Genomic DNA, 24,269 nt, shown 5'->3' with positions numbered 1-24,269 from the left:
GGTGTAAAGCACGCCGCCACTGGACTCTAGAGCAGTGGAGACGCGTTCTCTGGAGTGACGAATCGCGCTTCTCCATCTGGCAATCTGATGGACGGGTCTGGGTTTGGCGGTTGCCAGGAGAACGGTACTTGTCTGACTGCATTGTGCCAAGTGTAAAGTTTGGTGGAGGGGGGATTATGGTGTGAGGTTGTTTTTCAGGAGCTGGGCTTGGCCCCTTAGTTCCAGTGAAAGGAACTCTGAATGCTTCAGCATACCAAGACATTTTGGACAATTCCATGCTCCCAACTTTGTGGGAACAGTTTGGAGCTGGCCCCTTCCTCTTCCAACATGACTGTGCACCAGTGCACAAAGCAAGGTCCATAAAGACATGGATGACAGAGTCTGGTGTGGATGAACTTGACTGGCCTGCACAGAGTCCTGACCTCAACCCGATAGAACACCTTTGGGATGAATTAGAGCGGAGACTGAGAGCCAGGCCTTCTCGTCCAACATCAGTGTGCGACCTCACAAATGCGCTTCTGGAAGAATGGTCAAAAATTCCCATAAACACACTCCTAAACCTTGTGGACAGCCTTCCCAGAAGAGTTGAAGCTGTTCTAGCTGCAAAGGGTGGACCGACGTCATATTGAACCCTATGGATTAGGAACGGGATGTCACTTAAGCTCATATGTGAGTCAAGGCAGGTGAGCAAATACTTTTGGCAATATAGTGTATTTCTTATGCTTTATGGGGAAGAAGGGAAAGTCTTTCCAGTCATCTAGGAGACATCTATGAAATTAGAGGCACTGCTCAACCCTGAACCAGAAATGATTCATTTAGACACCATAGATGTGTAAATATGGGTGTAGATTTATGAGCTTCATGACAAACTGCTCTGTCTTCACTGATGGTGAAAAAAAACAGCTGTTGTGCTCCTTATTTTTCCAGTTATTACAGTGAGATTAATGCAGACTGGTCCTAAACTGGTTCTGATGTCTATGAGCCCCCCCCATCCCAGCCCCCTGCTGGGCCACCGCTATGAAAACGTTCTGGCTCTAACCGGTCCACCAAAAGTATATTATACACTCACCGGCCACTTTATTAGGTACACTTGTCCAACTGCTCGTTAATACTTAATTTCTAAGCAGCCAATCACATGGCGGCAACTCAGTGCATTTAGGCATGTAGACATGGTAAAGACAATCTCCTGCAGTTCAAACCGAGCATCAGTATGGGGAAGAAAGGTGATTTGAGTGACTTTGAACGTGGCATGATTGTTGGTGCCAGAAGGGCTGGTCTGAGTATTTCAGAAACTGCTGATCAACTGGGATTTTCACGCACAACCATCTCTAGGGTTTACAGAGAATGGTCGGAAAAAGAAAAAACATCCAGTGAGCGGCAGTTCTGTGGGCGGAAATGCCTTGTTGATGCCAGAGGTCAGAGGAGAATGGCCAGACTGGTTCGAGCTGATAGAAGGGCAACAGTGACTCAAATAACCACCTGTTACAACCAAGGTGGGCATAAGAGCATCTCTGAACGCACAGTACGTCGAACTTTGAGGCAGATGGGCTACAGCAGCAGAAGACCACACCGGGTGCCCCTCCTTTCAGCTAAGAACAGGAAACTGAGGCTACAATTTGCACAAGCTCATCAAAATTGGACAATAGAAGATTGGAAAAACGTTGCCTGGTCTGATGAGTCTCGATTTCTGCTGCAACATTCGGATGGTAGGGTCAGAATTTGGCGTCTACAACATGAAAGCATGGATCCATCCTGCCTTGTATCAACGGTTCAGGCTGGTGGTGGTGGTGGCTGGTGTGGGGAATATTTTCTTGGCACTCTTTAGGCCCCTTGGTACCAACTCAGCATCGTTGCAACGCCACAGCCTACCTGAGTATTGTTGCTGACCATGTCCATCCCTTTATGACCACAATGTACCCAACTTCTGATGGCTACTTTCAGCAGGATAATGCGCCATGTCATAAAGCTGGAATCATCTCAGACTGGTTTCTTGAACATGATAATGAGTTCACTGTCCTCAAATGGCCTCCACAGTCACCAGATCTCAATCCAATAGAGCATCTTTGGGATGTGGTGGAACGGGAGATTCGCATCATGGATGTGCAGCCGACAAATCTGTGGCAACTGTGTGATGCCATCATGTCAATATGGACCAAACTCCCTGAGGAATGCTTTCAGCACCTTGTTGAATCTATGCCACCAAGAATTGAGGCAGTTCTGAAGGCAAAAGGGGGTCCAACCCGTTACTAGCATGGGGTACCTAATAAAGTGGCCGGTGAGTGTAACTGAGCTTTGTAATTATAGACCATCTAATCTAGAATGGTTTCTAATAAAGACACAAATAGAGTTCATAATCTAAAATAATTCCTGTCAATTTAACCCTTTTATCAGTGATGGGAACATGAACTGTCGTTCTTTCAGCCAGCTGATCAGCAGTGCACACCAAGGAAGGAAGAATGTCCCCCCCTGCTGCACCACACTGGGTCCATACAGCTTTTAGAGTTTTGCAAACCTGGACTTTTTTTTTTTTTCAAAACCACAAGCAGAGGACACAGATACAGTGGACAGAAGGTTCATTGATGTAGTGCAGGATTAGTGCTGTGTGTGACAAAGGATAGCAGGGATTAGGGTGATCTGCTGTGGGGACCCTTAAAAGAGCAGCTAAGAGAAGAAGAAAAGGTAGCCTGAAGAATATGCATATGTCTGGCATTTCTTTCTCGGAAAGCTCCACATATAACAAATCCCTGCTGATAATACTTTAACCCCTTCTTAGGATTTTTAATTCTAAAAAGGGGTGGATGCAGTTTTCACATCTTAGTATCCAGACAGAGAACTTCCTCCTCATCACCATAGCTCCATCTCCCCCCTCCTCACCCCCTGTCTGGCCAGGGTCACTCAGCGTCCTACTCTCACTAGAAAAGTACCTCGTTAACAGCCTCAACACATTTATTTATTTACCATCAAAGTGTGTCGCTTAAAGGAAAATTGAGCTTTTATTCCCACATGACCTACTATGGGAAAGATAACAGTCAATAAAAAGATATACATAGGTGTATGTTAGGTTCAAAAATGTAGGTTTGTAAAAGAGAAATTGAGTCTACACAGGAAAGAGATTCAAGCAACTTCTGCAGGAGTGGAAAAAAAGCCCAACCCAACTTCCAGCTTTTTCCCCCCCCGACTCCCCTCCTGCAGCCGTCTTTTATTAACAGAATATAACACATGGTTACAAAACAGTATTGTTCTGACGGTACAATTGATAAGTTCATAAAACAGGATGCTCCACCAGAATCACAAGGCAGGGTGGTCTCCTGACTGAATCACAAGACAGAGTGAAGCATCTACTTGCTCAAATGTTTCATAAGCACACACAGACATTAATTTTATAATTATCATTGAATAAACCTAACAATGTCTACATTTTATTAAAGTTTATTTTTCTGGTTTTCATCACATACATGTGACATCAGATGTTTTATCACTGAGAATGTTTGAAGCTAACAGTACAAAGTTTCAACTTTCTAACCATATAATGTAAATCATCAATTTACAAGTATGGATCTATGATGACGCTGTCACACTCCTTACCAGTTGGTGGCAGTAAAGCACTGCAACGTTCTTAACGCACAGCAATTAAATGAGAGAAAGAGGAAGAAGATCCAAAAAGAAATTTCAAGCAGGCCTGTGTCCGAATGTCCGCCCTAACCCCTAAATCCCTTAATCGCTATATAAAGCGCCGACTATATAGTGAACTTTATAGTGAACTCAGTTAGCTGACCGTTCGGACAGATATCACTACTTTTTGCTCCCTGATGGTCACGTGAATCCTGCTCCATGCACGGTGAATGCGCCATATTTTTTATTTCTCTCCGCCCATAATCCTTTGTGATGAGCGCTCTTGCAAAGCATTATGGGATATATAAGCTGATCTACCAACACTACTTTTCAAGGTGCATTGTGGGAAATTTTTAGTCCACAATTTTTTTATCAACTAGACGTTTGGGCACAGCCCACGTGTTATGTATTTGCTGCCATTTTGTTTTTAATGCGTGTACAGTCTTAATGCTCGATCCATCTATTTGTACATTTTCCATCCGTACGGAATTTTCCATCTGAAATTTTGAATCTGTTCTCATTATTTCTCCTTCGCACCTGACTGCTACGTATAAATTTGTGATTTTGACTGCTAGACTTCTGATTTTTTTGTAGTAAATTTGTGATTTTCACTTGTTAATATTTGATCCATAATTGTATATTTGTAATTCCTAAGTTAAAATTTTAGATTTTTTTTCGTAAATTTGTAATTTCTTCTTGATAATTTGGGATTTTTATTTTTTAAATTTGGGATCTTCATACTGTTTACATTTGATCGCTGCTGCACTTTATGGAATGGAAATATTCATAATTAACTTCTGAAAAGCTGTACTAAACGAAATTTCATTTTGACAATAAAATTTGTTTCTCTTAATGATTCCTAATTCTAAATGGTAGATTTAGGATTTATACTTATACACTTTTAATTATTAATAATAAATAACAATAATGTTTGCAATGACATATTTGTGATTCACACTTCTAAATTTGTGATTCCTACGTTTTAATTTGTGATTTTTCATTTGCAATTTGTATCTATAAATTGATTATTTTTTTCTTATGAATTTGAGATACGTACTCGTAAATTTCTAATTAGCATTTGTTAATTTCTGATTCCTAATGGTTAAGCATGACCCGTAGTCGTAAATTAGTAATTCAAACTGGTAAATTTGGGAATTTAACTCGTAAATTTCTAATTAGCATTTGTTCATTTCTGATTCCTAATGGTTAAGCATGACCCGTAGTCGTAAATTAGTGATTCAAACTGGTAAATTTGGGAATTTAACTCGTAAATTTCTAATTAGCATCTGTTCATTTCTGATTCCTAATGGTTAAACATTACCCCTAGTTGTAAATAAGTGATTCAAACTGGTAAATTTGGGAATTTAAATCGTAAAATGTATAACTTTGTATTTTCTCCGATGACATCCTAATATCAGATGTACCTATGATTGGATTAAAAAAAAGAAATAGAAATCTCAAATTTATACATGTTATTGACTGATATTTGCAAATTCAGATTCCTACAGCCATGTTTTTATTGAGAGTTATTTCACCCCATAACCTGCCCTGCCTGCTTACGGGACATTTGCACACATGGAAGCTTTTCAGAAGTACTGAAATAACCCAGACGCGTACACAGGGTTCTGGGAAGGCCTGCAGCGAACCATGCATGTTTATACATCCATCCATCCCAGCCTGCTCGACTGTCGGACTCCACTGGAGTGTGCAGACTACAAAGCAGCATGTTTATGGTTTCTGCCATGTCACATCATGTGTTGCTTCTTCAAAGACGGCAACAGTCTCGCAGTCCTTTCGTCCTGCGCTTTTTTGGTTTCGTTGCAGATATTCAGGTCTTGTGAGGGAATGCTCGCCGTGCAGCTTGATGCGGCTCGATGCAGCTCAGCAGAAACTTCTCTTTTAATTGTCTATTGACGTTCCATCGATTTGTTCCAGCTCTCCCATCATCAGGGGTCACGAGTCTTCACCGGTCGGAGTGATCATTTATTATAATCTCCGCTTTGTGACATGCTTCACTAATGTGGAGAATTGTAAAATGAACCCTGAAAGCCCCAATCTAAGATTTGTTTCATGCTTCTTTAATGATAACAAAGAGGGCAAAAAAGCTGCCAGTCGAGTGAAGGATGCAGTTTAAAGGCTGTTTTTCTTTTTTTAATGCGTTGTTTTTGTTTAGTTTTTATATACTGATGTGAATATCTGCCTCCGTGGCGGTGTGTATCTGCAAGCAGCCTGCCAGTTTGCTTTTACCTCGTTTTATCAAATCGGTGGCAGACAGAAACAGCTTTAGTGTAGAGATAAAGTGTATAATTAATCTACTAATTGGACAGCGTGTGTGAAAAGGTCAGCCGTCAGTGAGTGTCAGCAGCAGCTGTGAAGCATTATGACAGATGTCATGTTTGTGTGGCTTCAGTGACTGATTGGCTCGCCTCCGGTGTCGTCCTTCTCTCCTATACTCCTCCTATATTTCCCTAATCGTCTCCCGCCTCTATCTGCAGCTCAACGACGGCCGCTTTACCATGACGCAGCTGGTCGGGATGCTGCGTGGCATCGCTGCCGGGATGAAGTACCTGTCAGACATGAACTACGTGCACCGGGACCTCGCTGCACGGAACATCCTGGTCAACAGCAACTTGGTCTGCAAGGTCTCTGACTTTGGCCTCTCGCGCTTCCTGGATGACACCTCTGCTGACCCCACTTACACAAGCTCCCTGGTTAGTGATATAAGAGGGTGTTTGCTTCCTCTTCCTTACATCATTACATCACAAACCTTTAGGTTCTGGATTTTATTCGGAGATATGAACACAAACTGACTCATAGCTTCTTCTTGGAGACTTATAAATATCTTTATAAGACTTTTGAGCTCTGCTCGTCTAGACACAACATTTTGTAGATCCAGATCATTCAGATTGGATGGAGTTCTCTTTGCAGGTCTAGCTACATTTTACTAATGGTTTTGGCTCTTTAATCTAATATAGAGCTCTGGATCCTGTGATCTGGTTCATTATTCTGCGAGAAACTGCACTACAAAAATATGAAATCTAAGTATCAATTTTTCTTTAAAAAAGGAATAATTTCTTCTTTGAGCAAGTAAGTGAGACACTTTGTCGATGGAATAAGACAATTTAACTTTAAAAACAACTGCAGTTTCATCTTTCAAATGCATAATTCTTATTATTGTATTTTTACCAGCAAAACTGGTAATTCCATTGGAAGATGCTCTTATTTACCTGCTGAAATTAAGGCTAAAAACACTTATTTTAAGAAAACTTCACTTGTTTTTAGATTGATTGTTTTAAATTGAGAACTTCCTCCAAAGCCTAAAGTCTGTTGCAGCCTCTAACAGGTTTGTCTTCCATGATTGTTCTGGATTTACCTTCATTCCCCTTCAGGTTTGATGCTGGTTTAAAAGAAAATCAAAACCCCACAGCATGATGCTTCTGTCACCATGTCTCACTGAGGGGGGGTGGTGTGGTGTTCCTTTTACTGAAAATGCTTTGCGTGTTTTTTTCTTTTCCCTCTCATCTGTTTGCTGTAGCTTTAAGTGAAGTGCTGACTGGGCTCTGTCTTCATTTTTAGAAAAGGGAAAGATTTTTGGGTAAAATTCGACTGACTTATTGTTGTTTTTTTTAGGCCGACACAACTGCTGGTTATTTTAACATTAGTCTAACTGATCTCTGATATGTGCTGCCGATTCTCAAAGCCGATATTGTGTTCAATTGCTTCCTTTACAGGATAAACATTTCTTAAAGGGATCCACGATTAGTCGTAACAACTTTATTTCACAAATATTTCTTTTCTGTATAAATAAAGTTAAACTAGTGTAAGCTATGTTAATACACTTCAATTAAATATTGTAAAACAGTCATTGTCGTGTTGTTTATGCTGCAATGCTAGCTACTAGCTAGCCGCAGCTAACTGCGCTAGCTGCAGTTAAAAGTTGACGAGAATATAAAAATCAGAGGGTGTCATGAACACAAGGAAAACTAAACATAGAAAGACGGGAGAGTTGGTTAAAGATTGGCGATTGTGCGTCTGCTGCTAGGAGATGCTAACCCAGCTAACGAGCTATGCTAACAAGAGCTCCAGTTTATAACTGAGGCTGTTTATAGTTAGCATAGGAATAAAACATTTTCTCAGTTATGTTAGAACCATGTTTTACAACGACTGAAATCTGCTTCACTGTCACTTTAAGCGGTCATTCATTATCTACGGATGATTTTTATTTCACGTTAGCTTCTGCTAATGGTGTTAGCTCTAGCTAATATAGTAAACAGTAGATCACAAGCCGATCACATTTGTTTTTTCAGATATCTCATGTATAACTGCCCATGAAAACTTGAACGTACTGTCTAAATTTACACCCGTCAAACGCAATGTGATAAAAACAGCTTTGCTAACATTATAGCCCTTCCGTGTTTACTCTGTAGCTTTCTGTCAAGTAACTGTGTAGTTGAAAATATGGCGACTTCCATGGTTAAAAATATAAAAATTAGAACTATTTACATATAAAAACAGCAAAGTTATCAGGAAAATGGCAACATATTTAGGCCGAAATGCTTTTTACATTTTTTTTCTGAAAATGGACCGAACCGCTTTAAACTTGACTACAACTCGAACCCAAACAGCCTGATTGCCACGTTTCTTTGTCTTTAAGATGCAGGCTGATGTCATGACATATTTTCAAAGATTAAGGCCCCGTCCACACAAAGTCAAAACGAACACGAAACGCTGATATTTTCCAAAACGTTTGTCGTAAAGACGGAGACGTAAAATAAATGTGATCGTCCACACGAATGCATGAAAACGCTGCAAAATGTATGCCAGGCCTGTAAGTTGCGCTTTGGTGCCAAAGCAAAAATAAGCGACGAAATGTTGGGCATGCGTAGTAATATTTATACATGGTTGCCCTGCGGGTCCATTTTCGTGGTTCAGTCAAATTCAGGTGCTGAACTATGTCGTCGATATTGCTCTGTTCTTCCTGGAGATATTCCAGAAGAAGAAGATTCTGTTGTAAGCCCGACAGCAGGGTGAGTAGCATTAGCAGCAACGGCGCCATTGTTGTTGTGATACTGTGTCGCACATGCGTGTTTAGAGGCGACACTATGACGCATGCGTGTAAGAAAAAAAATGCGGTTAGAGCTTAAAGATGGAAACGCGAAAACAGCGTTTCAAAATCTTCCCACTCTGAAGGCTGAATAAAAAAAAGATCGTTTACAGACCCCCGAAACGCCGGCTTCGTATGGATGAGAGGCTGGTTTGGTGAAAAATTTGTGCGTTTAGGCCAGGGTTTGACTTCGTGTGGACGGGGCCTAAGTTACACACAAAGAATTCTGATTACTGATTAGGTAACACTAATAGGTAATCGGTTGAACCAGATTTCATTCAGGGTTATGAGGGTAAATGCATGCCACACTTTTCAGATTCCTATCAGTTAAAATAAACGTTAGGCTATGAATAATTTCCCTTCACTTCACAGTTATGTGACAAGGTGTAAAGCTGTTCAAGGGCTGTGCATACTTTTGCTAGACCATGTGTTTTATTTGAAAACGTAGTGCTGTTTATTCCGTCGTATTGACAGGCCATGTTTGTGTGTGTTTGCGTGTTTGAGCAGGGAGGAAAGATTCCCATTCGGTGGACGGCGCCGGAAGCCATCGCCTTCAGAAAGTTCACCTCCGCCAGTGACGTATGGAGTTACGGCATCGTCATGTGGGAGGTGGTGTCCTACGGAGAGAGGCCATACTGGGACATGAGCAACCAGGACGTGAGTTAGCCGCCGCCGCCGCACGCTCTCTGAGCACCTATCTGAGAGGAGGAGGAGTTTAAGGGTCCGGCTGGGAGTTCTTCAGAGCTGCAGTGGCTTTGATTTCCAGAGTGACGTGCTGAAACCCGGCTCTGTTCTGCAGTCTTTATCTCCCGTCTGCAGATGCCTGTGCAGCTGCGTGCCTGTGTTCTGCTTTTTTTTTTTTACACCTTATTTACAGCTCAAGCCTGCCCACACCCTACAAATCCATACGGCAAAGCCTCCCTCCTCACACTCACAAAGGCATTTTCAGGAAAAGGCTTTTTTTTATGGGCCTTGTTACCTTTCGGCTATCTGCACTGCACAGACACTGAAGCTGCAGCTCCGAGCTTTGTGGGAAAAGAAAACAGAAATCTCTGGGTTCCTCCTCGCTGAGCAAAGTGCTGAAGCGCTGTGTCCTGCACACCTCTGCCTTACCTCTCTGAGGAGCATCCGCTCTGGATCGGGCCTCAGAAAGGAGACGTGTTAACACGGATACTAATAAAGCAAGAAAAAAAATCAATCAAAATGAAAAACGGCAGTAATGCATGTATGAATTTCACAACACGACCCTAACGGGGTAATGAAAGCATCAAAGCAGAGGCTCTCCATTGTTCTGCCTATCCTTTGTGCTGTTGTTCAATAAGCAACAGTCAACAAATATGAGATATAAACAGAGGTACTCGCTGGCTGGAGGCACGACACAAAATCAAAGGACGAGCAGCAGGAAGAGAGGAGTGCGGCAGAACTGCTTTATTGTTCCCAAATGCTTTTTTTTTCTTCTTTTTTTATTGAAGCAGGGAGCTGGAAACCCATCCAGAGCTTATGGAGGCAAATGCGGTTGCTAGGCAAAATCTAATCAATGAGCTGACGTGCTCTTCCTTTACTTATTGTTTCTGGCGTCAGTCACAGCAGTTCTGAAGTGACAAATTCGGGATTAGTTTTATAGAGTTGGGTGTAGACGCTGAAAGGAAGGATGGAGTGTTTGACAGCGTGAGCTGAGCAGCTGTCAAACGGAGGACATAAGACACAAACCAGCGATTATCCTTCTAAGAACGCCAATAAACGCTAAACAGAGAGTCTTTGTGTGAGTTAGCCAGGACTGCACGGTGGGAAATGATGAAATTAGCTTTAAATCTGAGTTTTTTTACTCTGAAATGCATTGAATTCAGTTTAATTCAGTTTATTTATAAAGCGCCAATTTAAAGCACACAGAGATACAAAAAGCAACTGTAATAGGCCCCATTCAGGAGTTAATAAACCCATTTTTTTGTATCTTTTTTTTACCAGTCTTATTTTATTTTTTTTTTAATCCACTGCATGTTTAAATCACACACGTCCAGCTTTCCAAAGAATCAATGAGCTAAAGGCTAACTCACACCTCCTATCTAGCTTAATTGCAACACGTACGTTAGTTTGTTAGCATTAAACATCCCTTCACATGGCAGAACGAAATGCTTAGCAGTTAAAGGATTCAATGGATCAGATCACATTAGAAGAAGATAGGGGTGTAAATCACATCCATCATGGCTATTCGATTCAGTATCGATTTCCAGACCCAACGATTTGATTATTTTCGATACTCAAGAATACACCACTTCGATTAATCGGTTAATTTTTTTTTTTTTATTATTATTTTTTTTTTTACACCTTACAGGCTAAACAAAGTTTTAAGTTTGAAATAAATCAATGAAAGCTGTAATACCGTTATGCATTTTCTTTAGAAACAACAGCAAATAACAGAAGTAGAAAAGTTGCATCAAAAAATACTGCACAATATCAGTGTAATGAGTTCAATGCAATACCTCGGCTCCAGAGAAACTGTCCAACATATTTTTTTAGAATGTAATAAATATACTCAGGAAAGAGAGATGTTGCGTAGAGAGTTAGACAGGAATAAAAATAAACTAGATATAAGGGAATTGTTTCAAAGGCCATCTGGGGATGTAGTTTTTGGTAGTATTTTTAATTTTCTAAGAAGAACGGGTATTTTAGGGAGAATATAATAGTTTGTCTGGTCCATACTCCATTCTGGAAGGTGGCGGTAATGCACCTATAAGTTGTTTGCCAACTGCCATTAAAAAAAAGAAGAAGAAGAAGGCTCCAGTGTTGACGTCACCGCCCCCTTGAGAGACGCTCCGCTGCTCCTCTCCCAGATTGTAGCTGATTGCAAACAGTGCAGCAGACAGGAGGCCGGCTTGTTTTGTTTTTATGACCGAAATTGCGGAAAACAACTCGTGAAGTTCGACCCGCTAGAAGAGCGAGGTGCGCGAGAACGCTGGGACCCTTTTTCCAGCTGAATCTCCACTCTTTTTGCCCCATTGTCCCTCCGTCGTCGGACTAAACTCGCCCCCACTTCCTCACCGCCTCGGCCGTATCTAGACCCACAGCATGTAGCCCAGACCACGCTTCAATACTGAGCATAAATCAAAAATGTCTGTGTGAAGCTTGCTGCAACAAACTGCTGTAAGAGTATAACCAGGAAGCGAGGTAGGAGGGCAAAATAGGTTTAGCGCCACCGCAGCACGGGAGGGAGAATTACGCCCAGGAGCAAATGGATAAAAATAGACCGGAGGGAAAAAAAACATGAATCGATTATCTTGCGGACGTATCGATGCATCGGATCGTCGGCTTTTGGATCGATGCATCGATACAAAACGATTATTATTTACACCCCTAGAAGAAGATAAATTATATTCCCATTTACACTACCTGAAAATTTGGGATTTTATTGCTAGTAGGAAGATTCGTACTCCAATAGGTCTAACTTGTCCTTGCAGTTTATTCATTAATTTCCGTAATAATGTGTATGTTTTTTCTAGAAAGACAACAACAATACAATATCAGCGTCTGAATAATTACCAACAAATAACTGAACTGATATCTCACTTTATACACTGCAGTATTAATAACTACAAACGTCTTGTTTCTAACTAAATACACCACATGAGAAAGCAAACCACATTATTTAACTCTTAAGTGCGCATGTGAATAAAACATGTCACAAACTAAAGGCAAACTAAAATACTCCGTTAAACAAACAATGTCACTGACCCCTGACATTATTTACTGTGCTTTAGGGTTGTCTAAAGTATCGATACTCAAAAAAGTATCGATACTGAAACGTTGTATCCGGATACAATACTCGTTTTTAAAAGTATCGATACAGTGCTACTACCAGTGGCACCTAAGCAGTCAATCATCTAAAGTGCAGATTAGAGGAAAATGCACTTTCTGAACACTGTGTGATTGAATAATTCTACGCACTTTTCAGTTTCAGACTTTTTTTTTTGTAAGAGGTGCAGCTGCTGAGAATTATTTTTGTTTCTTAACTGCTTTGGCTAGTGTCATTGTTATGTGTGCAAAGCATAGCCAAGGAAGGAACACTTAATTTTAATTTTATAAGTTTTTTATCAAGCTTGCTTAATATTGTGCACAGCATACAACCTTTATTGTGTTTATTTATTGTATTTTATTTATTAATGAAAATATTTCTGTAGAATTTTGGAGTCTTTGTTTTTATCCTTGTGGTATCGAAAATGGTATCGAGTATCGAATATTTTCCTTAGTATCGGTATCGAGTTGAAAAGTTTAGTATCGTGACAGCCCTACTGTGCTTGCATTTCACGCAACAACAAACTGCAAAAGCAAGACGAAACCGACAACCTAAGAACGGTAAACTCTATGGCTCCTGTTTCCTTCTCTCTCTTCCTCATCTACATGTGACTCAACGGTGCCCTAAGCTCCGCCTCTTAAAGGGCTCAACATAGCAAACTGTCAGGCTACCTTTTTCTCACTACCCTTTTGAAACTGTGCCAAAAACGGTCCAAACACAGTAACAGCGATAACTGTTGAGTGTAAATGGCACGCACAACTAAACCGAACCGCGCTAAACTGGTACTAGTTCATCAGTGGGGCTCTGCGGGGTTCAGTTCTGGCACGGATCTCTGATAACAAAGAGCGCATGAGCATCTCCTTACAGTTAGCCTCCGTAATCATGAAACTTCAGACATTCATAAAAATACTAGCTTCCCTACCGTGCCACACGATTTCCAGCAAAGATTCTGCTTAGCAGTGTGATGAACCTCAACATCTGTCGTCGTTTCCTGCGTCTATAAGCCCTGATTAGACTATCGTTTGTTGTATCCACTTCCCAAAAGCCGACTCTGTAAATTCACCAAAGACTGCCTTCGCCTGACTCTCCGCAAACTTCCTGAATGTTACGAGCACACCATGTTGGGTTGCTTGTTTACCTCAAGAGAGCAGTAGTACCGTAGATCATCACTAGGAGGCGAGGAAACGTGCTAGCGTGGCGTGTAAATGGTCGTAAGGGAGCTTGGAACCGAGCTCAACATGGATCAGTTTCCAGAGGGTAGTGTAAATGGGGCTTATGTTTCTGATGTTTGAGACGTAATGATGAGGTTTATGTCTCTCGTGTTTGAGATGGTAATGTCCAAACTTCTAGTCATTCAGTAAGTCATCGAAGGTCCATAATCTCACGTAAAATGTAATAGAAAAAAAAATCTCTAGCCTGGCTATCAGGTCTAAGCACCTAAAACATCAAACATACATACAGAGACAATTAATTTAGTTACTCACGAGGAGAATAGGAAGGAGACTGCGGAGTTTACAATCTCCACCCCACTCTGCAGTCTTCTGCTTTCTCTTTGCCATTTATTGAAGAAAAGGGGATGTCCCTAATTACACCAGCTGAGGTTTAACTAAGGGAAAGGGAAACAAAAGGATCTTAGTTTAAACCTCAGCACATATGTTAAAACAAAGCATGTGGTTGTTTTACAATTGAATTGCTCCAAGAACACATGTTTAGAAGAAACATGTGATAGAGGATGTTCAGACCTCCTTCACAACCCGTCCGTTGCATGACCTTTATCTGGAACAATCTTAAGCAAGAGTTAATAAAACATAAATCACACATTAGCCTGGCCCTAATACTCCGTCGTACAAATGACTTCTATTTAAACTTTTTTCCTCTAGAAATAAGGTAACATTGATTTAAAGACAATTTCAAAAAGACTGTATACGTAAAATACGGCGCTATGACGGATTTAACTGCTCAATAATAAACTTAGCATTCATCTATTTTATAAACATGTTTTCTTTTGGTTAAACTAAAGTTTTGCAGCTTAGAAGTATGTGCATTTTTGTCAACCAATAGCTTACTGTACATTTGCCTTAATTTAATGGAGAATTCACGTTTGCAAAATCTCTCTATGACTAAATGTTTTTAGCTTTATTCTATTTTCAGCAGAAACAGTAAAAGTCAGCGGACAGATGCGGTCCTCCTGACTACTATGGAATTGAAGACAATGCCAAAAAACAGTGGTTGTTTTACGGATAAATCTTCTACTTTTTCCTAACATTTCAGCTTTTAAAAAGATTTTAATATCTCGTAATTAATCAGCCTCTGAGTAAAAAGAAAATCAAAAAAAGCCTCCCTGATTTGCATCAGTGAGAATACCTGTTGTATGGCCGTCCAGGTGACACAAATGGCTCTAAGCCTGGATTCTTTAAACCCGCTCGGTCTTCCTTATGCATGTTTACCGACACTTAAAAAAAGAAATGTCTACTGTTTTCTCCAAAATGTGCCGTTTGTAAATTTAAGAACAAGATTCTGAAATCCCCACTACCTTGTTGTTAAAAAAAAGTGATATTATTGCCAATATCTGTCAGATAAAAATGCTTCTGATTCCCAGCTCACAGAGCAACAAAACAATTTAAATCATCCTGACCCATGGAGATTGAAAAATTCTTCAGCTGACAATCAATCCAATATCATTTCTTTTTTTTATGAATAAAACATATGTCTCATATGTCCAAATATTGATTTTGTTTTAGCTGAGACTGAAAAGCATAAAAAGGAAAAGTTGAATAGTTTAAACTGCAGCTGCGAGCCTCCCTATTACTAAAACAACAGCTGTACTAGATGAGCTGCATGACTTCACATAAACACAAAGTCAAGGTTTCATGTTCATGTTTTTGTTGCTCTTATTGAGTTAACTGATCTAAATTTACCGTCTGTCTTTGAGATTTGATGTCAGTGTTGCATCATCTCTGCTCCAGGAGCTTCAATCCAGGCGTTCTCGCTGGAAGAGAGTCTATTTCTGGCTGAAAACTGTAAACACCTGCTGATCTTTGAACATTTAACTTCATCTATGGAAATCAGGTTTATCACTCATTGGGTAGATGCATATGTATCTATTCATTTTCATTGGGGCTACAAGTTTAAAGTATAATGACAGATGCTGCAGAGTACTAAATGCCAATTATTTAATCAGCTACAAACTGGTAGGAGGACAAATGAACACTCTTTATGCAGCCCTCTTTATGTTTAGGGGTGGCGGCCATATTGGAGTTGTTTTTTTGTTTTTGTTTTGTTTTTTGAAGAACATTCGACCTTCTAGGTTGATCTCAAACTTTAGCTCATGTTCTTATCACTACCCAATCCATCCCGGAAGCACGATCTGTTCTGTGCATGCGTAAAGAGAAAAACATCTGGTAGGCAAATACCTCATTTTTACTTACTTTTTTTAATCTTGTCTTTTTGGGGAAAGGGATGGTTTCCTTTTAAATATTTTTGTATTTGTGTAAATATTGCATATTCTAAAAACAAAAAAAGCAACACATAATTAAACATTTAATTAGCCTTTCGAACATTAGTGCTCTGAGCATGTCCGATGATGATGTTATTTGAGGTTAATTGGCGCTATATAAATAAAGTGAATTGAAATATGTGAATTCAATGCATTTCAGAGTCGCGCAATACAATGGAGAGAATGTAAAACGATCCATTACTTCTAGAAAAGTCTTCAATATTTTCTATATGATGTAGTTTAACATTCTTTAATGTTTTAAGTATATAAATAAGTATTTTCAGTACCGTTGTTACATAGTTTTCAGCGACCTGAATCTTATTATTCTGTTCACGCATGTTCAGGATGGATCATGCTTCTGGGACAGATCAGGTAGTGACCATTGATCTCTAGTTATTCACTGGATTGCTGATTGCCCATTGGTTGATGTGAAGCTACCGGCCGCCACATTGGTACTCTCTAGTTAGACCGGTCGCATTATAAACTATACGTGCGCTTCAGCATCGAACAACGATGATGTTCTCATTTTCAGGGGGACTTAAGACTTTTAAAATATAGATTAATTAATTACTTTCACACACACTTGCTGCTTCCTAGCATAAGTACATTACTGTAACTTATGATAAAAAAACAGGCCAATTCACATTGCATAGTCATTATGAAGTCTATAAATCATGTTATATAACATGTTTTACAAATACATCACAACAAAATTAATATATTAATGGAGCACAAGTGGGATAATATAGATAGAATGAACTAGAATGATGAAATAGGCGTCTCCATGTCCTCCAGCAGTCTAAGCCTATAGCAGCATAACTATAGAGATAGCTCAGGATAACCTGAGCCACTCTAACTAGAAGCTTTATCAAAAAAGGAAAGTCTTACCCTGGGGTAAGGGCTATATATATATATATATATATATATATATATATATATATATATATATATATATATATATATATATATATATATATATATATATGAGTCAAATGATTGAGTTCTTTTTTTTTTCTTCCTCAAAATAACATGTGTTTCAAATGAGAAATACAACAAACACTACAGGAACGACGGCATCATCCACCTAATAAAGAATTACTGCATTGATGTTTCACATAGAATTACTTTCTATTTACTGTACTTTCTATTTTCTAACATTAGAAACAATTTCAATATCTAACTCAGTCAATGTCTTCGAGTCAGTCCAAAATAGCCAGAGTAACGTTAGGCTACACACTATGCTATAGGATACATCGGTGTATATATGGATTTTCTTGGTTAGTACATCCACTGACTGTGAAAATACCTCATGAACGTCTTCCCACAGCCGGCAAACTGTTGTTTCTGCAGCCAAATGCTACACATGTAGGCATTTTTATTGCGCGTCTCCATGGGAGTGGGGAGTACCAATATGGCAGATGGTGGCTTCACTTTTTTGGGGCACTCATCAATCCAGTGAATAGAGAGCAATGGTAGTGACAGTTCTAGCTGAAGTTTTCCAACTTCAACCTGGGTGACCACTTAGCTTTCCAATGCTAGCATTATAGCGTTTAAATTTAGCAATGTAGAGAAACCTATACTGTTCTTATGAGTCACTTTTTGCGTCTCAGGTAATGACTGCCGTAGAACAGGACTACCGGCTGCCCCCGCCCATGGACTGCCCCATGGTTCTGCACCAGCTGATGCTGGAGTGCTGGATGAAGGAGAGAAACCTGAGGCCTAAGTTCTCCCGCATCGTCAGCACCTTGGATAAGCTGCTCCGCAACGCCGCGAGCCTCAAGGTGGTGACCAGCAGCTACTCAGGGTGAGTCAGACATGTAAGTTTGATTGGACCAGAACATCCCTGTTCAAAACAACCACAGGAGTTGGATTGAAGTCTGGGATGATGTTTTATTAGAGTTTTAAGCTATGAAGACATTTGGCTCGACTCGACGATGCAGAAAAACGTTAAAAATAAACACATTTCCTAAATTCAACCTTCACTTTTATAAGGATACAGTTTTCCAGTATTACTACTGTTGCCATTATTGCTTCTATTGAAGTTTGATTTGATATAAATCTTAGTTTCTAGAAACTTCTAATTAGTATTTATGGTTTTCTGCTTTTCTGAGCTATAAATATGACATGAAGCAGGCTTCCTGTTTCTTTTAGCTACTGGCTAACAAGGCTGGACATGGATCCATATTTATGTTCCAGTCACACATGTGGGGTGAGCAGGAATCAAAGGCAGGTGATAAAACACCCAAAGCTCACTGTTACAGTCCTGCTGTAAGAGCATCTTAGAGCTACATTTCTAGAGGTTAGCAGGTGACGGCAGATAAGATTTATTGTTTCTGTTCTTCCAAATGTGTGGAGGAGGATTAGAGGTACTGGAAAATAAATCTCCTGGAAAAAAGGTCAGAATTCTGACTTTAAGCTTATAATTCTGACTGATCTAATAATTCTTGGTTACAACTCAGAATACTAAATTTAATCTTTAATCTTAATTCTGACTTTTAAAGTGTTAGGAAAATCATATTTAAATTTCAAATCATTCTTGCTTAAAGATATAGATAAATGTACTCTTTATCAGACCATATTGTCCCAAAAGTTAGAGAATTTCTATTTAAATTCTGTTTTTTCCCCGTTATCTTATCCAGGCCAGTTAGTTATACGTCAGTTTGTACACCTTAATTCGGCCAATCATGCATCAACGGTCATCTGTCTATCAAATATTTTCGGTCATAGCATCTTGATTCATATGTCGCAGCTTATATACGCAACAGTTGAAATCAGAATCCTTTCCTTTCCCATTGAGTTCCATCCCAGTGTTCACGGGGATGGACGTCTGTGTCTTCGGCAGGCGTAGAGCTAACAGAACTGGCAGCGTTGCGAGGCAAGGGCTCAAACATGTACGGCTGGAAGCCTTCTACACCAAACCAAGCTTCTGCCGCCCTGGCGTCCTCTTCCACAACATCTTCGTCCCTGCTGTCCTCCTCTAAATAAAACATGGATGACGGAGGAGACTCATCCACGACCTCCGACACTAAACTCTCCTCCTCTTGCATGTTTCCGCTGTCTATAGCGTTCCTTGACAGCGTCGTTTCTAAGTTACCAATTAGTGCTACTTGGTCCCAATGGAATTTCCTATTGGGAACCTGCTAGCACTATGTTGCTAACTGGTTAGCAAACCCCCTTAATAAACGACCAATCACTTTATTGACTCGTATAAAGTCGGGCACCGCTCGGGAGAAGTTGGTACTGCAACCGTTGGAACAGCCGCTTCCCTACGACTTTAATTAAGAAATATCAATTTAATTGCAGAATTCTGTTTTTAAACTGAAAATTCTGCCTATGATCTAAGAATTCTTACTAATCTCACAATTCTCACCTTTTTAAAGCAGACTTTTTAATCATCCTATTCATTTTTTTTCTTTTCAATGGCCCTAATACACCCAGAAAAATAAGAATTCTGAAAATAAAGTTAGAAAAATCATAAATCAGAGTTATTTTTAGTAAACTTTTTTATGGCTCTAATCTTCTTCCTCATCCACAAAACAGAGCTTGCTAACCTAGAACCATGTTTTTTTGATCAGATTAGAATAAAAACGTAATGAAAATATCTTGCACTTACAGATCTGTTGCAAGACGAATCGCTGCAAAAGATCGGTCCTGGATACAGCTTTTAAAATCTACAACAATCCATTGAAATTAAAACAGCCTATGAGTTACAGCAACATTTTTTTCCCTTTGAGATAAAGTATTGTGGAGTTTAATACATTTTTCTTCGGTCAATTTTTCTTTGCAAATCTTATTTTTAATGTTTAATATCTAAATTTATTATTTATATGGGCATAATTAATTATTACATATTTAACTTCTGAAATTAAAGGCAAATACACATATTTTAAGAAGTTGTTACTTATTTTTTAGTACATTTTTTCCAGTGTGTGGGCCTGTTTCTCTTCTAAATGTTCCCTTCCTTATTAGGAAGGCAGGACTTTTAACTTCATGATCTCTGACGATGAATTTTAAATGACAATATGTACTTTACCAGTAAATTGTAAATGGATTATTACTGCATCTGATATGAATCTAATATTGATTGTGATTTGCTCACTTTTTTGCTGTTTTCTTAGTCCAAAACAAATCCTTTTCAGTTTAACTTAAGTCAGTATCAGGTTGAGAGAGAAAATATGCAGTAAAAGTAATTCCAGCTAACTAGATGTTTATTGATAAGCAGAAGAGATATTGAGGAAATACAATGTTACATCCTTGCTGTGATCAGTGTTGCAACCTCTAAAACTGCAACGATGATTATCTTTTGAAATATTCAGCAAGTTTTAGTTTAATCCAAAACGTGGTTTTCCACGTTTCAAGTATTCTGGACCGTCAGAAGAAATGGGTCAAGAGATTTCTCCCTGGATGCTCCGACGTTGTGAAATGTTTCAGGACAAGTTTACTAGATTTTCCGAAGTTAGCGCAAGAAAAGACACCAAAGACCAAATCTGTGTGTTTATGATGGTTTTTGTTCGGGTCCCTCCAGACGCTGAAATGCTCATCCAAGACTTTTTCTTAAATGGATTTATGTCTGGAGGTTATATTGTCGGATTCCTTAATCATCCGTCTGTTCTGGCAGTTGTCATTTAACAATAATAGGCTGCTACGCTGTAGATGGAGGCAAGTTGTTGGTAACTTTGCTACTCTGGGCAAAGTTTGACAAAAAAAAAAGTGTTTTATCACTGAGTTCTTTTTTTCATCAGCGCTCAAAATGGTCTGGAGGTTATTCCATGATGGGGAGCAGAAAATAAAGCCGTGATGCATTTTTCTTCTCCCTGTGTGAAATTGTCTTCAGTATTGTATATGACTGCCGCTCAGTGCAAGATAAAGATTGCTGCAGAGATGGGGCAGCGCTGTGCCTCTGGGCTGCTGGAATAAGATGTCACAGGAAAAAAAAAATTATGTCTGGCCTAAAGAGAAGCACAACAAGGTGCGTGCTTGTTGTGCTTCTCTTTGTTTTATACTCGATAGGATCCCTCCGTGCGCTGAAGGCCTTTTTGCTGCCAGACGGATGTCTGCCTCGGCGTCTCTGACACTTTCTCGGTGGAAGGAAGCGGAGATGTTGACTCGTTTTCGAAGGTAGCTGCGCTCGCCCCGAGGAGTTGTTTCTCTCTGAGTTTGCCGACTCGTAACGCTTTGGCTTGCTGACGTTGTTTGTTCTGAATTTTGTTAGCCTGGAATTTCGTCAACAACATTAGTGCGAGTTCGGCTGCCGGATCAGCAGTGATGTATAATGAATCAAACGCGGATCTTCGGCGCCGCGTCTCAGCCGCCGGCTGGCTGACAGACACTGAAGGCGGGATTCACACGTTCCTCTTTCCAGGTGGGGTAGCGGCTCCTTGGCTCAGAGCTTCACTCTAACACAGAGTCCCTGAGGGCATTTCCTGTGCCAGGATTTGGGCCCAGCGAAGCTAATTGTGTGTGGAAATGTAATGGCTGACCTCGCTTTAATTCCCCTTACACTTGGCCGGATGCTGAAATATAGGTGATAGGACAGAAGCGGCACGGGCTGCTGATGTGGAAAAGCAGGGGGTGATGAAGTGTGAGTAATAAGGGGGATTGAGGAGAAGCTAAAAGAGAGGAATGTGTTTAATTAGGTTGCTAATGAGCTTTTTAATGCATCAGGGGAGGGCGCACCCAGTGCCGCGACGCAGGGACGCGCACGTGTCCGCGCGTGTGTTTGTGTTGCGTCGGGTGTGCATCTGCATGTTTTGCTGTCGCTGTATGCCGATGACATGCCAATGATTAATTTATGGCCTCATCAGTATGCAGCGGCAGCGAGTGATGGATGGCGAAGGAGCGCCGAGAGGAGAGGGAGAGGAGAAGAATCATGTTGTCAGAGCATGATTTAGAGAGCGTCTGCTGCGTCTGCGTCCAAAACGCTCCGTCGCCATTGGCTGCAGGGCGATGCTGTGGGCAGATAAGGGACGGAGAGAGGGGATATGAGATGCGGCGCTATCAAGCCGAGTATCTCCTGCCGCATGGGCCTTAAAAACAAGGACACTGGCCGAGGAACAAAGGACACTCGACGCCGTGGCGCCGCTTCCCCCAAGATAGCCAAGAAATATATGTTGAACTTTTATTAAAACTGCGATGAATAGATTTAGCCTGGCTCTGGAGTCGTTTACAGCAGATGAGGCCTCAGATCAGCACTTTTAAAGTTTATTCCCCTGATGTTGTATTTCTTATTATTTGCAATCATTAGATCTAAGTGCGAGGGCTCGGCAGAACTGAGCAGCTCTGACAGCGAGATGGATTAGACCTTTATTTACTTTCAACAGAGAAGCACTTTAGAGGGCCGGCTCTCGACTCGCAGCTTTAGTGCAAGGTGGCTTTGAACCCGCTGCTGACCTGTGTGCTGTTGTCTTGGCAGGGATCTGCTGCGGCTGGGAGGAACGCTGCCGGGACACAACAGGAAGAGCCCGGAAGACAGTCAGGAAATCATCCGACAACAGATGAGCCAAACTCTTCCCATCAGAGTGTGAACTGCTGCAAAGCAAAGGGTGGCAAAAGAAAAGAAAGAATAAAAAAAAAAACTACCTAGAAACTCTGACCCAGAGGATCTGATGTACAAAGTTTAAAAAACAACAAAGAGGCGGATAAAAGACGAAGGCGATGAAAGTGGACCGCTTCGGAGGCTTCCTTCCCACTGGAGACTTAATGTCTGTATAAAGAGGACTTCCCATTGCAGTGTGTGTGCTCATTACTTGACACTTGTGGATTTGTGACTGTTGACATGAAGCCAAACTTCTTATTGGACCCTCTCAGGTTGTGTTTGCATGCCTGCATGAGTTTTGTTTCTTTTTTTTTTTCTTTCTGCTGGGTGGGAATCAGTGTTTCCTTCTCCTCGCCATCGCGCCAAGGAAGGCGAGCTCCCAGAGGCGACTGCGACTCGCCGTCTAGATGACGCAACAGTGCCAAAATGGAGCCAATCCAACCTTCATCACAGCTAGACCTCTCTACACCTTCAATCTGCTCAATCTTCCTCCTTTTTTTTTTTTCTTATTGTTGTCGTTGTTGTTTAAATCCCGACCAAATATGTTGCCGAAGCTATTTTGGCGATGAGAAATAAGAAACTTTTCGTCCTCTTCCTTTTAAATACTGTCTTCCACTCAAACGTACTGGGAGCTCCGTGTTTTATGAACCTGTACAAAGCATCCAAGTCTTCACCCCCGTCTCTTCCTGTCGGAGGGGAGAGACGTAGCTGACACTGTGCGGGACACGTCATGTGCATGCCAAAGTGGAAACTCCGTGACGAGAGAAAATAAACTACCAAGTTCCACGTTTGCTGTTGCTTTGGTGGCATCTTGCTGTATCGGGCTTTAACGTCCACGTTTTCTTAACCTTCTTTGACTCATAAACGCATTGATTTGAATGCTAAGTTATTACCTGATACTGCAATTTTTTGTTTTCCTTTTATTGTTTTTTTTTCAGTTTTTTTACTCGAGCTTAACTTTTTTATTACAATGCTTGCGTTGCTCCCCCTCAACTCAGTAAGAAACAGGACAGATGTGAATGATGGAATTAAGGGTGGGCGAATTATCTTTAAAATCACAGAAGAGATTGTGTCAGGATCGATGTCAGGCCTCTTCCTAGACTTTTATTCTGAAAATCACAGATTAGTGGGAACCTTAAACTGACCCAGAAATGTAGGGGGAAAAAAAGAAAAAGGAGTCGAATAAATCAGCCATTGTTTCGTTTCTTCCAAATCAGTGTTTTCCTCGGAATGCCAGCTGCCAGAGCAATTCCTATTTAATCGAACTGCCTGTATATACCACCATGTTTGTATTAGGCCAAACCACTGCGCAGTTACAGCTTTCTGACCTGACTTCCGGTCTATTTCTGTGGCCCTTATTTATCTGCTTGTTAGTTTGTTGTCATGAGGCAAACAAATCTGAAGGTCGTTACTAGGAATGTCCCGGAACTGATCCCAGTCATTTCAGAAAAGGCCGTTAGCGGATATCCAGCCCCAGTCTGATCGCTTCCTGATATCATTTCCATGTATATTTAGTAAAAGAACAGTTTCCTCAGTATAAGGTGTTCTACATATGATAAGCATAGGGATTTCCTCTCTAAACTCACCCACTAATGACATTCCAGAGGTTTCAGTCTCTCTTCCTCTATTCTTCCTCACAGGAATTTATTTAATTATTCCAGTCAAAATCTCTAGTTCGCCTCAATGTTCTGTTTAAGGGTTACCTTGAAGCAGAAATCCTGACAATGCATTC

At 40.5% G+C, this 24,269-nt stretch overlaps 1 protein-coding gene across 3 annotated transcripts in view; it reads left to right on the top strand.

The window, feature by feature from the left end:
- Window positions 1-23,698, top strand: part of ephb3a (eph receptor B3a) — a 104,744-nt gene extending 81,046 nt beyond the window's left edge. Inside the window, exons 12-15 of one of the 3 annotated variants that reach the window (XM_038283528.1) lie at window positions 6,108-6,323; window positions 9,224-9,373; window positions 17,613-17,806; window positions 22,415-23,698. In XM_038283528.1, coding sequence (XP_038139456.1) covers window positions 6,108-6,323; window positions 9,224-9,373; window positions 17,613-17,806; window positions 22,415-22,526 — 672 coding nt within the window. In that variant the 3' untranslated portion in view covers window positions 22,527-23,698. Of the gene's footprint in view, window positions 1-6,107; window positions 6,324-9,223; window positions 9,374-17,612; window positions 17,820-22,414 lie in introns of all 3 variants that reach the window. The other 2 variants (XM_038283530.1, XM_038283529.1) reach the window with 2 other exon arrangements.
- The last annotated feature ends 571 nt before the right edge of the window (window positions 23,699-24,269 follow it).

Source organism: Cyprinodon tularosa, unplaced genomic scaffold, assembly GCF_016077235.1.
Source record: "Cyprinodon tularosa strain WSP-4 unplaced genomic scaffold, ASM1607723v1 ctg195, whole genome shotgun sequence".
Lineage (NCBI taxonomy): Eukaryota > Metazoa > Chordata > Actinopteri > Cyprinodontiformes > Cyprinodontidae > Cyprinodon > Cyprinodon tularosa.
This window is presented reverse-complemented; position numbering and strand designations above follow the sequence as displayed.